We start from the raw sequence: 21,338 nt of genomic DNA, 5'->3' as shown, positions 1-21,338 counted from the left end.
CCTTTGCAGTTTATATTAATCACTTACTATATCCTGGAAAACACTTCAAATCAATTCACAGAGATCTTCCTCATTCTTTTCCCACTGATGCATGATACTTGATTTGTAGATGTATCATACATTATTTTACTACTTCCCTATGTATGGTCATTTACATTGTTTCCAATATTATGTGATTATAAACAATGCTGAAATGAACCACCAATGTATACATATTTACATATTGCTGGAAGTAGTTTAGATTATATCCCTAGAAGTGGGATTACTAGGTCAAATGAGTGCAAGCATAGTTTTGCTAGGTATTGCCAAATTCCCCTCCAATGGGGCTACTCCAATTTGCATTTTCACCAGCATAATGGATGAAGAAATGATAGGTGAGAAATGATATCCCAGTCTTCTTCTAATCTGCATTTCTTAGAAATAATTTTAATGCCGATAGAAAAAGAAAATCGAGGGGAAGCCCATATGGTCAGCCAAGGGTTGCCCAGAGAACTAAAATGGAAGTCGGCAGGGTCCTGACCAGACCATACGTCACCTACGAAGCCTAGGAAAAGAAGATGGCTCTTAAGATTTGGGGAAAGGAAACAGCATTCATGCAAAGGCTAAAGCGACCCACTGGAGGTATAAAGGGAAACAGAACATGATCTGCAATGCACTCGCCATGAGATAGGTTTAAAAAGACCGACTTGTTTTTACATGCAAGAGAAAAGACCAATAACAAATAACACTGGAAGGGGAGAGAGAGGGGGGCTCTCAAAGTGTTTGAGAAATCTCAGGCTGAAAGAACAGCGGTGATCTGAAAAGGCGCCACTGGGGACAGAGAAGCCAGATAGCCGAGCAGGAATCAGAAGAGGCTGTGAATGGTCCAAAGGGCAGCAGCAGAGTCTTGTGACTCATACCCGGGCCATCCAGCAAGCTGGTAGGGACTCTGATCTTGCTTACAGAACCTCGGAAATATTTGGTTTTGTTTTTTTTTTGTACTTTTCTGAAGCCGGAAACGGGGAGAGACAGACAGACTCCCGCATGCGCCCGACCGGGATCCACCCGGCATGCCCACCAGGGGCGACGCTCTGCCCACCAGGGGGCGATGCTCTGCCCCTCTGGGGCGTCGCTCTGCCGCGACCAGAGCCACTCTAGCGCCTGGGGCAGAGGCCAAGGAGCCATCCCCAGCGCCTGGGCCATCTTTGCTCCAATGGAGCCTCGGCTGCGGGAGGGGAAGAGAGAGACAGAGAGGAAGGAGGGGGTGGGGGGGGGGAGAAGCAAATGGGTGCTTCTCCTATGTGCCCTGGCCCGGAATCGAACCCAGGTCCCCCCGCACGCCAGGCCGACGCTCTACCGCTGAGCCAACCGGCCAGGGCCGGAAATATTTGTTTTTAAGAATAGGAAAAAGGATAGTCTTAGGAAGGATCAGACAATGGTCTTATGAATGACCAAACAATCAAAGTGAGATTTTTATATATTAAAAAAAACAACAACAGGCCCTGGCTGGTTGTTTGCTTCTCCACCCCCATTTGCTTCTCCACCCCCCCTTCCTCTCTGTCTCGCTCTTCTCCTCCCGCAGCCAAGGCTCTATTGGAGCAAAGATGGCCCGGGCGCTGGGGATGGCTCCTTGGCCTCTGCCCCAGGCGCTAGAGTGGCTCTGGTCGCGGCAAAGCGACGCCCCGGAGCATCGCCCCCTGGTGGGCAGAGCATCGCCCCTGGTGGGCGTGCCGGGTGGATCCCGGTTGGGCGCATGCGGGAGTCTGTCTGACTGTCTCTCCCCGTTTCCAGCTTCAGAAAAATACAAAAAAAAAAAAAACCCAAAAAAACAAAAACAAAAACAAAAACAAAACAATAACAAAAGACCCAAAGACATCTCTTACCCTAGGGAAAAAACCCCACATAGTGCAAAATGACTAACATGACTTGTGACAAACAGGTTTTTAGGGTAGGGCTGCAACAAGGGCCCTAGTTACTAGTGAGAAAGTGGTCGCTTTCACCACAATAAAGTTTCAATTCTGTTTTATCAAATTTTAGGCCAGAGATGGAAGGGGTTTTCTAATTTTGGAAACCTGAGAAGCATCTAGAATTAATTTATTATAAGAAGATACATATAACAAGTACCTGGACCAAATACAGCCAAAATGATCAGTTCCCAGGTAGCTTAAGAGTTGAATTTGGGGAACTTTGTGTCAATAAAGACAGGTGAGTAAGAGAAAGGAGGGAAATAATTAAGCAAAGAGATTGAATTTCTACTATTCTCTAGGTACCATTTAGCCCCTGGAGATATACTGATAAATAAGGGGACAATTCCTGTCCTTAGCCTGTCTGTGTAGAGTAAAGCAAGTATAATAAGAAAATTTCATATAGTAAATAAAATAAAATAAAATAAAAGCAAAGTAATAGACTCAGGCTGAATAGAGATGGGAACAAGTGTCACAGAGGAGGTGATGCTCGAATTAGCGATTTTCCTGGTGGAAAGGAAGGAGGTGCTGGCCTGTGGGAGGCTAGTCCAGGGAGGGGAGCCAGCAAGCGAGCAGGACAGAGGTGTGGTGCATTCAAAACAAGCAGCGTTTCCACAGTCACTGCCAGCATGCGAGCAGGACAGAGGTGTGGAGCATTCATTATAAGCAGCGTTTCCACAGTCACTTTGGAACCTAGCAGTGGGAGGCATTTACTATCTCCTTAAATCCGCTATCTTTGCAGAAAACACAGATGGGGCACAGGGCAGGAGAATGGTGTTTAGAAAGATAGGCTTAAACTCCAAAAATCACCTTAAAACATCAGAGGAACTAAGCAAAACTAAGTTCTCCCTTTTCTTGTGCAAAAAACAACAACAATTGGGCTTGAATACAAATTGCAGAATGGCATAAAAGGCCAGGAAGGGACAGAGGAGCCCCGCTGACTGTAAATGAGAAAAGAACCAGAGGGGCAGGACCGTGGCTTTAACACAGCGGTCAGGCACAGCGAGAGTGAAGCCCCAGAGGGCCCCCTGGGACCTAGCACTGGCCTGCCACATAGTCAACGGAGCTCCAAGGAAGTCCCTTCTGGTGAACCTCAGTCTCCTCACCTGTAAAGCAGAGAAGCAGGACACCTGCAGAGTCCCTTCCCACCCCATGGTTGTTGAGCCAGCGGTAGCTGGAAAAGGGAAGGGCATTCCCAGAGTCACACACAGTGATCCAAGCTGAAGACACAGACTCTACAAAGGATGGAAGGGCTGGGAGCACTGGACTGAACTTGAACTACGGGCTGGGAGGTGATTTCAAAACTGCCTTTTGCCACATGATAGGTAACACTATAAGAAGTACAGTCAGCCGGCCCTATTTCTGGAGAGATGAGAACCAGAAGAAAGAAAACAAAAGAAAACGGGATCAAATCGCAGTGAAGATGATTAAATAACAGAATAAAATTTGTCCCGGAAGTTACGGGCCAGCCTTTGGGGAAAGTCTTTAGAGACTGTCTGTCTGTCCCAGCTGACTATGGACAGGGTCACCAGATGTGCTTGCAAACAGCTGGATGAGCCAGATGTCATTCCGTGCCCTTCCTACCTGCGTGTTTCTGCAGTTGTAAAATATTGTGCAGACCTGGAGTAAAACTGAATTATCCCATTTATACATTTTATGTGTCTATTAATAGGGCCAGCAGTTTCCTTTCCATTTTACTAGAAAAGTTTTTAATACAAATGTGGCTCGGCCTCTCCCCATTACAGCTCCACAGTCAGAGCTAATTGCCACACAGGACACTTAAGGAGTCATTTTTCATTATGATGGTGAGCAAGGGGGAAGCAGACGGCACTGTCACGTTATCCATTCGCTGATCCTGGCATGTTGCATTGAACAAATGGGACTGAATGTATGGTCACTGCATCCAGATGTGTAGGGCCTTCATGGTTTAGTTCAAATCAGGTCGGCCAGCCGGTTCATGGGGCAAGTATCCACTTACTCCTCTAAGCTTCCAAATGATGATCCCGGGGACCACCTCCTTGGAGTCCTGCGCACCAATTTCATCTCCAGCTCCCAAGGAAGTGGGTGGACTCCCTCTTAAGTTTTGAACTTACTGCCCATTGGGTGAGGATGTTGGCCCAATTTACATGGGTCATGCTCATTTACAAATACTAAAGTGGATTTAAAAGGGAGTAAGTTACTCACTTTTCCTAGGGACATGAAATCTTCCCCTAAAAGCCCTTCGAGAAAGATCATTCTGGCTTTAGGGAGTGAAAGCAATTACAATCAACCTTTGTAAGTCAATATTCATATTACAGACTACTCCTGGGTTTGTTCCTCACTGGGACTTTCATTAAGAATGAGGAACTTTCCAACTCAAAAACACCTTGGTTAAGTGCTGCAGCAACATTTTCAGTACATGGCACGGGCTGAGATGAAATCAGCCATTGCTATAACATACAATTTTTATTGAATATACTTCTTCTGGATTGGCCAAAGGACTATTGGCCCTTTGAAGTGATCCCCAGAAGAACATATATGCAAGAAGGAATACCCAAAGCCCTGGACATACATTTTTTTTAGTCTTCTTGTCAGGTTGCTGGTAAGGAGACGTATTTTCTCCTGTTACTTTCCATTTTGGATCTAGAGGGTTAGTTTCTTTCTGCCTGTGATTTCTGGGTCCTGGTGGCAGAGGTACGCAGGGCTGCCTTCTGCTAAGAAGTGGATTGAAATTATTTTCTTTCTCTGATTTAAGTTTGCAACATGGCATAATAACCACGCCTCATGGCAGATCAATAACCCTTGGTTCTTTGTCTCTGATCAGCCACCAATGCATTCACCCCAGACAAGTCTCTCCCCACCTCTGTCTCTCCAGGGTTCTCTTTTGCAAACTGTAGGGTAAAACAAGACAATTTCTGAGGCCACTTCTAAAGTACCAAAAACTCAAAACTTCTCTGACATTCAGGATCACCTTTCCATCCTTGTTAAATGCAGGAAGGTAGGCTTCTGCTAAATTCCTCTAAACCTATATAAAGCAGAACCATTTAAATCATGACCAATTAAAAGCAACATGTCTTCCTAATTGGCAATTGTCCCCACAGACCTTGGAGTCAGCTATCATAAGAAATCCTGAGGGAGGTGGGTTTAAGCAGAACCTTCAAACCTACAAAATTCCTACTTTGTGATTTTGTTGTTTCAAAGGCAGCCTGCTTATTCCCCACAAATCTTGATTTTTCCCCCTTTGGCTCTGTAAGGTGATTTGTTGAGGTGCTTACGTTTTGCTATTTTTCTCTTTGACCACGGTAATTATTTACCAGTCAGCTCCAGAAACACCTGAAAGGGTGGCAGGTGGGGAGAAGAAAAGGAAAAGAAAAATGCGCTGGCTGTGTTCTCCGAGCTGGCGATCTCATTTGTCATGTCTACAAATTCTGACTTTTTCTGGGAGATGGTTTCTAATTGCTCTACCTTTGAAGGTACTTGAGTTAACTTTTCGGATGTCCCGTTCACTTCCACAGCGTGGTAATTAGTTGTGTTCGCCACATTTATTATTTCTTATCCTCTTCTTTCCCCTTTGTTTTATTTGCACATAAACCAATTTCCCTCCATTAACAACGGCAACCAGATAAATTTTAAATCTAAATGAGAGGACAACGGCTATGTCACTTCATGGTGACACTGGTTCGTAAAGACAAAGCTTGTTTTATCACAAAAAAAACACAGGGCTAATGGTCTTTGACCATAATCACAAAATCTCCCTCCTAAAAAAAACCCACAAAGATTTGAAATGAGCACCGTGGTGTGAAATTTTTAAAAAAATTTTGGTGCCATCACTTATTTACGACGTGGCTGCTTGTGTCAGTCATCCCCCCGTGAGTTCACTGCCCTCACCTGTGAAGACTGAGAGAACAGCAATGAGCACAGGACAGGTTCACAGTAAGTTGTACGTGTCCGTGATAACGACAGCAGCCACTGATACTTTCCACTTGCTGGATACATTTTGTGAGTTTATCTGTCCTCAGTGTAACTAATATGTGGACGTTTGTGTCTTCTTTCACTAATGTTCTGATTTTCCCTGAGCCACTAAGTTCCCCGATTTTAAATCTGAGCAACTAAGTTTTACTAGATACATTTTTAAATCAAAGGTAGAGTGCTGGGCTCGATCTCTGACCTCAAGATACATAGTTTGAATCCTACAAGAGTTACAAAAACATAGAACCCAATTCATATGGAAGAAACTAAACAGGCTTCAAGGAGGAGGCAAGGGCATGTACATGGGGCTTTGCAAACAGCAGCCGAGCGGGAGGAGCCATTGCGTATACAAGGAACTCGAGGAGTGTGACAGAGGACACAGAGAGACACATGCAATCACAGGAAGAAATATACATGTGGAATTAAAGGCTTAGCAGAGATTACAAAGACGCTAAATTCTGTCCAGTCATCTTCTTTACTTTATAGATGAGGAAACCGAGGATCTGAGAGGTTGAAATCATTGCCCAAGGGCACAACAAGATAGCCAGGGGTGCCATGCAGGTAGGGGCTGCCCAGGACCCTGGGGGTGCTAAACCTGAAAGAAGGTTGAAGAGAGGTCAAGGAGGACCTTACACCCTAGAGTAAATGTCTGGTCTTAGTTCCATAGGCAATAAAATGAGTCAGCAAAGGTTTACGAGGAAGGGAGTGATACAATTAGAATTGTGCTTTCCTTTGGTAGAAGTCCAAGTCAGAGGCAACCAGGGCCCGAGCCAAGACATGGAGGAAGGAAGGATGTCCCAAGGATGTCTGCCCTCCCTGCTGCAGGGCTGACCAGCCGGAGCTTCGTGATTCCTTGGGAAGGAAGGATGTCCCAAGGATGTCTGCCCTACCTGCTGCAGGCTCACAGCTGGAGCTTCGTGATTCCTCGGGTGGAACGGGGAGAGGAGACAAGAAGGAATGCTAACTCCAAGGTTTCACACTTGAGCCACTCTGAAATGGACTTTATAAGACCAGTCAAGTGGGGAGAAGGGCTGGTCCGGGGTGGGGGGATTAGGGAGTGATAACAGGAGAGGGGGAAGGAACAGTGACCTTATATCTGACGAGTAGCAAGTCCACACCGTATGACTTCTCTTTTATGTGGAATCTGAAGAATAATCTAAACAAAATCGGAACAGACTCATGGATTCAGAGAACAGACTGGTGGTTGCGGGAGTAGAGGAGGGTTGGGGGCTGGGTGAAAAAGATGAAGGGATTGAGAAGTACCGATTGGCAGTGACAGTCACGGATGTCACAGGGAATACACTCAATAATACTGTCATAACTATGCATGGTGCCGGGTGGGTACTGGAAATATCAGGGGGAACATTTTGCAAAGTATATGATTATCTAACCACTGTGCTGTACACCTGAAATTAATACAAAATAATTCTAAATATAAGTGGTAATTGAAAAAAATATAAAGAGGAGCAAATCCAGACTGAGATGCTGTCGTTCCACAGGTGAGAGGTGTTGGGTGGGGAGGGCAGAGCTGGGCACTGGCTGCTGAGAAGCCCCGGATGGGAGCGGGCCAGGCGTGATCAGGAAGGGAGACCGTGCCGCAGGATGGGAGGGTGACCAGGACCACACCTCGGGGTGCGTCCTGTATCAGGGAGCAGATGAAGGAGACGAGGGACAGAGGCGAGGCGCAGGGCACCTGTTACCTCTGAGGAAATTTTAAGTAGGTACCTGAGGGTAAGGAGAACACCAGAGGAGGGTAAGTTTCCAGATGGGGACTATTCACCAGGCAAACACTACAGCATGATGGGAAAGCAGAACCCAGGAGAGGGCATCTGAAAGAGCACGTTCAGCCCTTTGTTACTGCTACACAAAGACACCACGCCACACAATGGTTCACCAGCCTTGAGTCACCTCCCTCATGATGCGGTCTACACTTTGCCCAGGGCACGTAACACAGTTTGTAATTATGGATTTGTCTGCATGATTATTTACTGCATGGTTATTTCCACAAAGGCTGCAAACTGTGTGAGGACAGCAACTCCTGTTTGGATCACTACTGTACATTCAGAGCCTGGCAGAATAAAGGACGCTTTTAAATATTTCTTGAATGAATTAAAAGTAGCCAACGAGATTCACAGTAACCGTGTTTTGGAGAGAAGATTAAAGTACTTCCTACTGTTGATTTTAGGGTCTTTTAAACCAGATACATATCTATTTTGTTGTTGTTGTTGTTTTTCCCCACACAGAGTCAGATTCATCAGCGATAATCTCAGACAATTGTTCGCATCTCTGTCCCCTCTTGTGCTCTCTGCCTAATTCTGTACTTTATTTTGCCCCCCAGCGTCCCCCGTTCTCTTTCTTCTTTGTGAAGATGCATATGCTGGGTGTAAACAGTATTTGGATTCCAGGTTAGAAGGTAACTCCCGTGCCAGGTGTATATAATGAAGCTTTGAGACAGTTTGACTTCTTGCTCCAGCCACCTCTGACAAAGGGGGTGCGAAGATGAGATCAACAGGTGTGTTTCAGCATGGGGGGGGGAGGGGGACAGATGCAGTGGCAAGGGGAAGGGAGGAAACCTGAGAGCCCCCGGTGGCCTTTGGAAAATGTAAATCAGCTTTTAACACACCGGCTTCAGAGGACAGGACAGCTGATGGCACTGAGCCAGCGGACCGGAGCCTGTCCCCACCCGTCCCCGGGAGGCCAAGCTCCTTCTGCCTGTCACTGGCACTGTGAGCTTCCTTTGACTCTCTTCCAAAATGGGAGCAGTATGAACTCTCTGCATCTTTTAAACATGCTGAGAAGATGAGGAACAAGTCTTTCTTTATGAAATTATGATGATTTGATTTATTTTATTTTATTTTTTGTATTTTTCTGAAATTAGAGGTGCGGAGGCAGTCAGACAGACTCCCGCATGCACCCAATAGGGATCCACCTGGCATGCCCACCAAGGGGTGATGCTCTGCCCATCTGGGCCATTGTTTCGTCTTGGCTGGAACCATTTTAGCGCCTGAGGTGGAGGGCATGGAGCCATCCTCAGTGCCCGGGCCAACTTTGCTCTAATGGAGCCTTGGCTGTGGGAGGGGAAGAGAGCAATAGAGAGAAAGGAGGGGGGAAAAGGTGGAGAAGCAGATGGGCGCTTCTCCTGTGTGCCCTGACCAGGAATCAAACCTGGGACTTCCATACCCCGGGCTGACGCTCTACCACTGAGCCAACTGGCCAGGGCCGATGATTTTTTTAAAAAAATAGGATTGCTGCTAATTATTTTTCATCACTAACAAGCAATCTATAGGAATATAGTTTTTAGACTGGTCCCGAGCAGCTAGAAAGATAAGTGAAGGTTCCACTGAGAGGCAAGTTATTTGCTTTTCTCACCCCAACCTGGTAAGGTTTGTCATGATTTCTGAGTAGAACTGTATGATAAGGTTGGCATGAAATGCGTCCCAGGAATCTAACACAATAGCATCATTTTACACGTGAGAAAACAGGGCCCAGAGACAAGTGGACGTGCGTAGGGTCACACAGCAAGTTGGTGGCAGAGGGGGATCTAGGTCTCAGGACCTGTGACTACATAGTCCACTGCTCACACACCCCAGTGTACATTGTCCTATAACCGCATGCCTCTTGCTGCTGCTTAACAAGCTGAGTCATAATTTCATTAGCTAAGACAGCATTTTTTTTTTAAATTTGCATTTCCCAAAATTCCTGGCATTAAATTACCAGGAAAGATAAATCTATCCTTCTTGCTGTGAAGCCCAATGCTTAGCACAGCCCTTCAAGTCCTTCCTCTTTGACTCTGCACAGAAAGGCTTCCCGGAATAAGGGACATCTGCAGTAACCCTGTGTCTTTATCCAGAGAAGCGCAGTGAAGAGGGGCTGTCTCACAGGCTGAGGACCCAGGTGGCCCTGGGTTCGAATTCTGGCTCCCTCACTCACTAGCTGCACTGGCTTTGAGTTTCAGTTCTATTTTTTTATCTGTAAAACTGGGATAATAACAGTTATTTTTTCCACAGTCATTGAGACCGTTCAATCAATACATGTATATAAAAAACACCTATATGTATATAAAATATGTACTATAAAAATATAAAGCTCAGACGTATCTGAAACATATCATGTATAGAAACTATATAATAAATGTGTATAAAGTTCAGAATTTCTAGTTCTCTTTTTCCCACTCCCTTTCATTTAATTTAAACCAAAGTTCTCTTTTGGTCATCATTAACCATGATGCTGTGGGTAGACAGTCATTTTAAACATCATACAATATTTGTAGATTTTTCAAAATAATCTGATCATCCTGCCAAAACTTCACCAACTAAAGAGAAAAACAATGTCTAAACCTTAGACTTTCTAGCGCTCTTCCTCTGGTAATAATGTTCCGGTCAATCAAGCACGAGACAAGAGAAGGGCAAAGGTCAACATCTCAGGGAAGCACATGGCTCCTTCCGGGACGGCTGTTTGGCCACTGGAGAAAGTTCATCCGTTTCTTATTTAGTAAGAATCCATAAACTACGAAATTCATAATCCTTCATCAAGAAATGATAGCCATCATTATCCGTTTTAATTGGTGCTTTCGACGAGCTCTATTTACTCTGTCCACATTTCATCTTTATGTGATTCTGAAGCCTGTGGGGGCCTTGCTGTCCAAGGTGACTGGAGACATGCTGGGTTGTCTTGTGTCACGGGGCAGAGTTACTTGATGTGCCCCGTGATCATGGGGATGTCAGTTTCTCAGCCACTTTGAGGTCAGGAAGGAAGGTGGTCCTCATGGTGTACATACATCAACAGCAGAAATCCCACACTAACCCACGAGTCGGGCACGGGAGGCAGTGGTTGCTTACAGAAAATGCAGGTATGAAGCCGCAGGTCTTTGTAGTCAGAGAGCAGGGAACCTAATTAGCCTGGCTCCAGGCATGCTAAAAAGTCTATTTAATATCTTTTGCTTTTACCCTTATAAGCCGCCTAGAGGGAGAACTGCTCACAAACGCCTAAATTAATTACATTAAAAATGACGAAAAGGGACTTCCCAGGCTTTAGACAGACACCAATAGGGCATCTCTAATTATTACTAAATATTACTGAAATGCTTGCTGGTGGGGAGAGAATATAGTCCAAAGACGATGTCATATTTCAAATTTTTAAAAAAATGTACTGGCTACTGAGAAGAGATGACCAAAATTAGCACCTGAATGTTTGTGGGTCGCTTATTTGTTCGTGGTGAAATGCAGCTTCTGAGAGAGCACCGCCAGGCCATGGGCGCCTCCGCGTCCTCTGTGTCCGCCATCGCCGCCTTCTCTCCAGTGCTTTCGTTCAGGGGAGGAAGAGCGCGTTACGAAAAGCATCACTCGACATTTAGGAAGCTCCTGTTCAAAAGATGGCCTGATAAAAATTTTCTGAAATTGTGCAAAGTACTGCAAGAGGACCTTTCATCTGATAATTAATGCTAATTAATCACTTCGTAGATATGCTAACATTTGGAGGCATAAATAACCCAAGAGCCAAGACAAGACTCCTGGTGCTCTGTCCAATACACAGTGGGGGTGGGGTCAGGAGTCCGTCCCTGAAACTCCCCGAACCTCTCACCCTGCACCAACATGGAGGAGGCTCTCCAGGACGGCAGGCTCCCAGGGAGCGAGGTAGGGAGCAATGGCTGAATTCCAGTCCATTCGCTCACTGCCGTTCCCTGAGGCCCAGAGGTGGAAGTGGTCGCTCGAGGTCACGTGGCGCGGGTCTCCTGTCATCGGCATCGAAAGTATTTCTGAACTGCTTTCTATGCGTAGGGCCCTGTGAGCAGCACAGGGTGAGCTTTAATTGGCTGTGAACACACCAAATATCTTGACGAAGAGGGAAAAAAAATAAGCCAGTTTGTATACTGCTGTCAGAATTTGCCTTGTTTAGGGAAAACCCAGAGATAAACATTAGAAAATGTCTCTCTAGAGACACTGTCTATTCTTCCCAATAAAGTTGAATTTTTTTATTGTTCCCCATATGTTACTATAAAAAATTTCAGACATATACTGAAGTGGAAAGAATTTTTCAATGGACAGCAATATTCCTACCACTCAGATTCTCCCATTAACGTTTGCTTTACTTGCTCTCTGACAGCTGTCCATCTACCCATCCTACTGTCCATCCATCAATATATGTTTCTGATGTATTTCCAAGTACACTACGGAAAGCAGATAGCAATGTATTCTGAAGGAATAAAATCAAAGAGTCTTCCTATGCCTATAAGGATAGCTAGAAAGAAGTTTCTCGGTTGTTTTTAAACAATGACCAAAGAATCAAGCTCATTCTGAATTATGCGCAAAGATATTCAATACAGTTCAATCTGCTGGCACTCTGAAAAGGATGGTAAGTTAGTTCAAGGTTTTATCTACTCGTACAACCCTGTAGACAATTTCAGCACTCCTCCAGATGTTTGGCTTTGCAAAGACATGGTGGTGGATTGTGGAGAAATAACCTTCCTGCCGTAGCTCATCAGGAAAAATTACCTGGAACGTTAACTATATAAGTACATTTTGCTGTTTTGTCCTATATGCTAGCATTTCCCAATTATTCCTTAAATGTAGAAATATGAAGATTTCTATGCCTCGATTCCTTATTTATCAAGTATGTTTTATAACACAGACTTGTCATGAGGATCAAACTGTGAAAATTAGGAGAACACTTTGTAATGCGCGATGGCATTATTATTAGCTGTCATAATACATCCATAATAAAGCACAGCTGAGGTAATGTTCCACACTGCTACCTGGCGCTTTCCAATCAGTCAGAAAGATTTCAAAGGTTAAAGGGACAGAGTATTGGCGGATGCCTTCGCTCTGCCCATCAGTATGTCATCTCGTCAAGGATCTAGAGGAACGTTGGTCTATCTCACAGACTTGTTTTCATTAGTGAAGTGTTTGCCTTGGAAATCATCCCAGCTTTAAAACAATGCTTCCATTAGCTGGGCACAGGACCTATAATTATCCATCTTATCTGACCAGTGCCAAACTATTCTACTTATGCGTCCCATTTACGTTGGTGGTTCTAAAAGGAGAGGGAGGCAGGCGTTCACTCAAAGTATTAGAAGGTGCAGAAAATGTTGATTAAAAAAAAATTTCCGTTGATGAAAGAGAGAGAGAGGGAGAGAGACAGGATAAGGGGAGGGGGGAAGGGAGAGAGAGAGAAAGAAGCCTCAACTTGTTGTTCCACTAGCTGTGCGCTCATTGGTGGCTGCTTGTATGTGCCCTGACTGAGGATTGAACCTGGGATGTCAGCATCCTGGGACAACGCTCTGTTCACTGAGCCACCCGGCCAGGGCCAAATGCTGTTCTTTTTTTTTACTAAACACCGACAAATGAACTTTGGGTTGACATTTCTGCATCATGAATGAAAACTCAGGTACCCTAAATAACAAGTCTAAAGGTGACGGAAATCCTCTGTCCTCACATGGGAAAAATTTTGTTATAAGAATATATTAAGTTTATAAGGTATAAAGTAGCTTTTGTTTTCATGTGTGGTTGGACACAAATCAAGAGAGTGAGGAGCAAGGTCATAGATAAACCAGGGAAAGATAAAACATGTGGGGAGGCGAGTCCATCGTCAATTACTGTTATTGAGAACCTGCCAGATCTCTGGCGCTTTATGCTTGAGGAGGAATTGAATGGAAAGATAAATTTGAAATTACCCTTACCCTCAAAAGCATCCATTTCACTACGAGGTGTTTAGAGAAAACAACTGCAAGAAAGAAAAATTAGAAATTGTATGCCAACTGACTAGGATATGTGATAAGAGAAATACACATGGTTTGTGATGTAATTATAAGTTGTACTCAGCACCAGGCATGTTTGTAATGTGGACAACATCAGAGCAATGAGAACGCTTCGAAGAGGATACATATGGCTAATTACCCCACAATTCAAAATATGCTTTTTATGTAGGAAAAGGAGAATTAGAGGAAAAGGCCGTCTGTGTCTCTTTAACCGAGAGGGTCCCCTGGCCTGTGAACGCTACCTGGCTGGTGCTGATGGCGAGACCACACTTTGATCAAACTGCAGCGGCTACATCAAGCTATCACCTCCGATGCTGCTCAGACATCCCAACATGCAAGTAGGTGAGTTCACTAATTTGGTTCCATATTTACCAAACAAACTTCTAACCATATTTATAATTGAGCACCCTATATGACACGCATCTCAGGAGAATAAAAACTGCCCCAAAGGGTCAAGAACTTGTTTGCCCTGCTAGTGAGATTTCTCATTGTAATTACCACCACAAATTGGGGGAGGTGGGAGCACATGTATGTGTACATATTACATACAAACAGACACATATTCAACATGTATTTGTAAAAGAAACGCTGGAAAATCTGAATTGATAGCAATGCAGATAGCTAGATATTTGGATAAAAGTTTGTAACCTGATAAAATTCTATCACATTCTAAATTACAGCCATGTAAATATTTTTACTGTCCTGTTTGGGAGGTTTTTTTCTTCTGTTTTCTGGTTTTGTTTTGTTTTGTTTTATATGTTTTGCTTCACCGCTGCTGTCTGGTCATTCGCCTTACCTGACTGGCCCGGGGGAGGGGCCCCGGACGGTCCTCGCGGCAGGCAAAGGAACACAGTCAGAACGGCGGCTCGGTTCCCGGCACAAGGCTCCATGGCTACGGGCTTGGGGGCCCCCTGAAAAGGAAAACTCATTTTCAGTTTGGTAATTGACACGACACTGCTATTTTCCTTTCCTCCTATCTATGCTTAGTTCAGCTAAACTGTACAGTGGTTGCGACAGACCATGTCAATTTAAAAAATAATTTCACTAAATATTTTACTGTAGTTAGTAGGCATTTTTTTTTTTTTAGTGGTGGCCATTAATATTTGAAAGACATTTTTCTTAGGGAGTTATAGATCAGTACATATTTTTGCAATTTTTTTGTGTGTGTGACAGAGAGAGACAGAGAGAGGGACAGATAGGGACAGACAGACAAGAAGGGAGAGATAAGAAGCATCAATTCATTGTTGCAGCACCTTAGTTGTTCATTGATTGCTTTCTCATATGTGCCTTGACCGTGGGGCTATAGCAGACTGAGTGACCCCTTGCTCAAGCCAGCGACCTTGGGCTCAAGCTGGTGAGCCTTGCTCAAACCAGATGAGCCCTGCTCAAACCAGATGAGCCCGTGTTCAAGCTGGCGACCTCGGGGTCTCGAACCTGGGTCCTCAGCATCCCAGGCCAATGCTCTATCCAACTGCGCCACCAACTACTCAGGCACATTTTTGTAATTTTTGAACGGTATTGTTTGTTTTGTTCTATTTTTAGCTTGCTTTTTTTCTTTAATAGATTTTAGGGCTTTTTAAAGAAGTTTGAGGTTCACAGCAAAATGGAGAGGACGGTGCAGAGCATTTCCATATCCCCGGTCCCTCCTGGCATGCGTACGGAGCCCGCCCCATCATCAACATCTCCCACAAGGATGCACATTTATTATAAATGATGCACCTGCGCTCTTGGTGGTTTGGACAGGTGTATAATGACATGTCTCCTCCACTACTCTAACATGCAGAGCAGTTTCACTGTCCTAAAAATCCTCTGCACTCTATTGACGCATCCCACCCCACTCTCTCTGTCCCAGGAAACCACTGATCTTTACACTGCCTCCATAGTTTGGATATCTTGTTAGTGTAGAAATGGTGGTTTTGGCTATTTCGTTAAAAGAAAACAGCTGCAACTGAGATATGGTTGATGTATCAAAGCAACATCTATGCAAAATTAAAGAGAAGAAAACATTCCACTGCTTTAAGTGTTAAAACATGGTTCTTTCACTGATGACATTTGAAAATTTCAGAAGACAGACAGGGCTGTGTAGTCGTTCACCTCCTAGAAGATTTTAGAATGCTACCATTTCCAGAAAGTGTAATGAGGTATTAAAGATAAAATATGTCCCCTTTCATGTAAAACTTAGACTGAAATTTCTGGTGACAATGGTTTTATGGGGTTTAAAGGATTTCTCCTTTACAGCAACATAAATCTCACGTTTTAAACTCATCCCCATAGATACATTTTGAGAGTTTTCAGCAGAAAGGTGAGAGAGTAAAGGGCATAATAATCTTCCAAGAAAATGCTGTAAACTGTGTTGCAATACTTGTATCAAGTTACATGATTTATGGTTTTATACTTTAAAGCTTACATTTAATTTAACAGACTTATTTTTGGAAATGTTAAGTCAAAATCAGCATAAGTACATAGACATTCTCCAGTGATGTAAATATTTAGAGAATAGGCCTGTCATATTCCAAGGCTATAAGAAAAATACTATGAATTTCTCGAGCCATATTTCAAAGCTATTGAAATTTATTCTAGTTTAAAAAAATGCAAAGTACATATAAAGGTCAATTGGTTAAAATATACTAAGAGACAATAAATTCCGGCTTAAATGATGGTGATATATTAGAAATACCAAAATTCCTTTTAATATACCCAAAGCATAATCTATCATTTCCACCATCAGGCAAGGTTTTCTTCGCTGCTTCGTTTTTTAAGCTCTCAGGGCAATAACTGGCAGTATTCAAAATACCCAAAGTCATGTTAAAATAATGGATTAGGAAAAGTAGACGGCTTTTAGGATTCCAACAAAATAAAACAAATAGGCAAAAAATGGTGAGAAACAGTGGCTGTTTGTTCAAGGGATTTAGAAAAACAAGAAACAATTTGAGAGCGCCTGGGATGAGTACTGTTGTCGTTACCTTCCTGCTGTTTCTAAGGTTTGAAACATTAAATAAATGCTGATGTCCAGAGCATCAAGGGAAGAGAATAATTAATAAAAAAATACTGTAAATTTCAGGCAGAAAATGACTTCATTACTTAATACTTTAAACATCAGAGACGCAGCAACAGAGTGCAGTGAAATGTCTTGACCATACAAAAGGAATTACGGTTGCATAAAAGTCACTGCCATGAAGATCTTCCTAAAATAATAACTCTCGTTCTTAATTCTATTGCTATTGTGCAGCAATCTTCAGATATTTCTTTGTATTGATAAGCCATAGGAAAGGAGATTATAATTCTATTCTAAAATCAAACTGGCTTACAACTTTGTCTATTTTTGGCTATAAAATTTTCATAAAAGGAGTATTAGCAAAAATGTGAATTATTCATTCTATTGAAAATATTAGGGACGAGCTCAGCTCTTTGACACTTCTGGCAGGAATGCACATAATTAGAAAATTATTTCCAGTGACTCTGTGACAAATCTGATTTTCAATAAAGATTTTTTAAGTAAAAAAAAAAAAAAGAAAGAAAGAAAACACTCTATGGCCCTTGAATTTTGCAACAGAACACAGCAGAACCCCCATGAATGATATTTGTGACGCCTTCAGGTTTGTCAGCTGTTCAGTGATAAATACATAACCATGAATCAAAATCAGCTCACAATGACATAACATGTTTACTGAAGTGTGCAATTTATCACGCATTTGCCACGGCTGCCTTTGAAGGAGATAAGGTGCGGGTTTGTTTGCCTGCAGCACTTAGCAACTATGATTTACTTCCCGGCTTTTCAGCTGCTGTTTGGTGAGAAGCTGGACCGCACCAGAGCATCATGACAGCTACGTAATTAGCAGTCATTGTTTATTAGGCAGCCAGAGCTTTTCCAAAAGATGTGTTTTGTTCACTGTCCTGTTTTAAAACCTATTGTACTCCTCCCATTTCCAAGTTCTTGCTTTGGGGCGGGTAACAATTCTCCGTTACCCTTTCCAAGTCCCAGCTATCCAAGACAAGCAAGTTAGCAGGGAAGCTTCTGGAATCCTAAGGATTTTTGAGATGACAGGTCTTCAGATTCACAATGACATGTGCTATCACAGTGGGGCCACCATGTGATCTAGCCTGGGAAACTTCTGCTACCAGGATCACTGGGTGTTTGGAAGACACCCATGGGCACAGCCAGCTACATCCCTGTTTCTCCCTCCCCTGCCTCCCTCAGAAAGTGAGTGTGTGAGTGAGTGATTCACTCCTAGAATTCACACTGAAGTTCGCCACAGAAAACCCCAAGTGCAGCAGCTGAGGATTTGACAGAACTATCTGATGTCCTTGGAAGAGTTATTACAAGCTAAGTAGCGTTTAGTGCAAATACTCCAGGACTCAAAAGATTAAAAAAAAAAAAAAAAGATGTTATTTTCCTTCTCCAAAACTTTTAGTAGTTCCAAGTCAGGGCTTGCAAACTCAAATTTCTTCAAGGCCCAGGTGAGTAACTTAATAATAGCTAACATTTATTAAGTGCTTACATTATGCCTTGTGCTGTGCTGTATGCTCACGAGTCTAATCTTGCCCCATGAGGTAGGGACTGTTCCCATTCTACAAATGGTGAAACCGAAGTCAAAGATTTAACTGACACAATAAGTGCTAAAACCAGAATTAGGAACAATGAAGTCTGGCTTCTAAGCCTGTATGTTTAACCACTATGTAACTGTCTATAATAGGTAAGGAGACTATCTTAACTTCTAGAACAAGACAATAAAAACTGATGGGCACTACAGTGAACTGGAAAGTACAAGATATCTTTAAAGACATTAAATCTCTCTCGAGCGCTCTCTGCCTCTGTCTCTGCTGAAAGGACATGTTTATGGGCCAAAATGATCCGAGGGCTGTCACTTCGTGATCTCTGCAAAATGGGAGTCCAAAATGACAGGGTTGCCAGGCTCTTGTGTTTACATACTCATCAAACCTCATCTTTTATTCTGCACAAGCTCCACGTTCTACACCAAGGGTAGTCATCCTTTTTATACCTACTGCCCACTTTTGTATCTCTGTTAGTAGTAAAATTTTCTAACCGCCCACCGGTTCCACAGTAATGGTGATTTATAAGGTAGGGAAGGAAGTAACTTGACTTCATAAAATTTATAAAGCAGAGTTACAGCAAGTTAAAGCATATAATAATAATTACTTACCAAGTACTTTATGTCGGATTTTCGCTAAGTTTGGCAGAATAAATCTTTATGAAACAACTTACTATAGTTAAATCTATCTTTTTATTTATACTTTGGTTGCTCCGCTACCACCCACCATGAAAGCTGGAACGCCTACTAGTAGGCGGTAGGGACCAGGTTGACTACCACTGATCTAGACAATGGAAATGCTCACTGTTTAACAACTGTGTCCAGGGTTTCCAGAAAGTGCCTTCTTTACTCTTCATAGCCCTACTGTCTGAAGAGATCCTTTCTGTAGGCCTTTAACTTTCCTAAAATGATGCATCCTCAAAGTCAACTCATCCAAAAAGCTTTCTCTGGTCTGAGGGATTTAGTCTCTCCCTCTATCATTCTTTATTTGTACCTTCTGTGGCCCTCTTCATTTTCCACCTTGAATGACACTTGGGTAACTGTCCGGTCCAGTTTCTCATCCATCTCTATTAACCCTGTTCTCACTTTTTGTCTCTGAAATGCCCAAGCATGATGCATGTGCTACGTCTGAGTGAGCTTATGTCTCCCCATCTTTTACTGTAGCTACTGAAGTCTGTGTTGTATGTTACTATTAGATTCCTGCTCCTCCAAAGAAGGTATCATGTTGGAGTCTTTGCTTTTCCTAGAGCATCAACTAAAGTGCGTTTTGCACACGGCAGTGAATGAGTGAATAAAAGAATAAATGAAATTGTCACACGGTGAGGTAACTGGTAGACAGGCTCAGTTTCATGCAAATTGTGGGTATTAAAGAGATAATAAAACACTGAAATTATTCGCTAACATATATATTATTAGCTAAACTATTCATTCACGTTTACTGAGTAGTCACTAGGTACCAAGTACTATGCTAAGCATTTTACATGCATTATAGTATTTTCTTTTTTATACAGATAAAGGCATTGAAATTCAGAGATGGCAGATAATGTTCTCAGGGTAATATGGCTAGTGAGGGGCAGATCCAGGACTGGAACTTAGATCTGCTTGATTCTAGTAGCGTGGTTTTGAACCACGATACAATACTGCTAAAAAAGTATAGTTTAAGAAGACAAGGGTTCTCTCATTATCTCGTTATGGCTATTAACAGTGTTAGCCAACTTAAAATATCAATTATAAAAATAATATGCATACACCTGCCCCATTTCCGACCAGGGTTCAGAATAGGCAATTGAGTCCTGGAACTGGTTCTGCCACTATTAGCTTGGATGATCCTAGGTATGCTATTAAGTCAATTTCCCCAACTGGAAAATGAACAAGTAGGTTGGATGATTTTTAGGGTCCCTTGAACATTTTGTGACTATGATTTATGGACAGCTTCCAGAATGTGTGACATACCAATATTTAATACTTTGTTTAAATACAGTGAAATTTGAAATTTCCAATGCTTAGTAATTCTTTTTCCCCTGTCCAGGTACTTTAAATGACGCATCTGATTTTTAAAGCACATTATTATACCATATGATGAATACCTCACATAAGACTAAACGGCCACCATCACTGCATGCCAAAAAAGCAATTAGAAAATTGAATCAAGGAATTAAGGATTAATGTGGATATGTTATACCTGTCAGCAGTAATAAGCGTTTTGACAAGAACAGAATAAAATCTGACAGTACGCACAAATACTAATCTGATATATGAGTGAAATATTAAAAATGCAAACAACTGCACATTAATCACTCTAACATTTCCCTACTAAAACATTTTTAATGCTATTCTTATCAAAACTCATCTATAAATAAAAATGAGTCTTTTTCAACAGCTTCTGTGACTTGGTATTTGCAGTTTAATGAATGTTTATATTCATATGAAGTTTAGTTTTTAGTCACATTAGTAAACTAGAATTAATTTCCTGAGCATCGAATTAACTCAGCCTGATGTCTTGGCTCACAGCTAATCAAGTCTGTTGATTCTATAGGATCAACAAACACTAAGATTCCAGATCCCAAAAACAGATTCTTTGGTTTTTATTTAGACTTGGGGGTGGGGGGGGAGAAAAAGAAAAAGAAATGAAAATCATACTCTTTTCTTATTTACTGTTTGCCTTTCACAAAAGGCTAAAAAGAAAAACGCATGAGCTAGTTTTACTTGCTAGGAGAATTCATATTAATAAAAGACATTAAGCTGATGGAGACTCTTAAACCAGGGTTAAACTGCATTAGAAGCAAATTCAAAGAGAATAAAGTATCACAAGTGGGAATAGGAAGAGGAATAAAACCTCATATTCACAGACTCAGTATGCTGCTTCTGAGGTTCCGGTTATAAACTTGATTTTCATATCGGAGCAGCTACTTTTTCCTTTGTTGAAATGCCTCCGTGTTCAATCTCTGTTCAGAATCTCTCAGGACACACACCCACTCATAAGCACACATATTTAAGGTTTACTTCAACAGTAGAATAGCTAGTTTCACTGGATTTTGCTGTGATTTTCATTATGTGGCACTGAGTCGGGGAGGCTGGATTGTGAGAGCTGGAGTTCAACTTCCTATTTATTCACTGGTATTTAGGTTCCGGAAAATGAAATTC

The 21,338-nt window shown here is 42.5% G+C and overlaps 1 protein-coding gene across 1 annotated transcript in view; it reads right to left on the bottom strand.

Annotated features, from left to right (window-relative positions):
- ATRNL1 (attractin like 1) overlaps window positions 1-21,338 on the bottom strand; it is a 546,562-nt gene that overhangs the window by 85,517 nt on the left and 439,707 nt on the right. Inside the window, exon 28 of the mRNA XM_066238473.1 lies at window positions 14,441-14,555. Coding sequence (XP_066094570.1) covers window positions 14,441-14,555 — 115 coding nt within the window. The remainder of the gene's footprint in view (window positions 1-14,440; window positions 14,556-21,338) is intronic.

This window comes from Saccopteryx bilineata, chromosome 7 (genome assembly GCF_036850765.1).
Source record: "Saccopteryx bilineata isolate mSacBil1 chromosome 7, mSacBil1_pri_phased_curated, whole genome shotgun sequence".
Classification (NCBI taxonomy): domain Eukaryota; kingdom Metazoa; phylum Chordata; class Mammalia; order Chiroptera; family Emballonuridae; genus Saccopteryx; species Saccopteryx bilineata.
The sequence above is the reverse complement of the archived record's forward strand: the minus strand, read 5'-3'. Positions and strand labels throughout refer to the sequence as shown.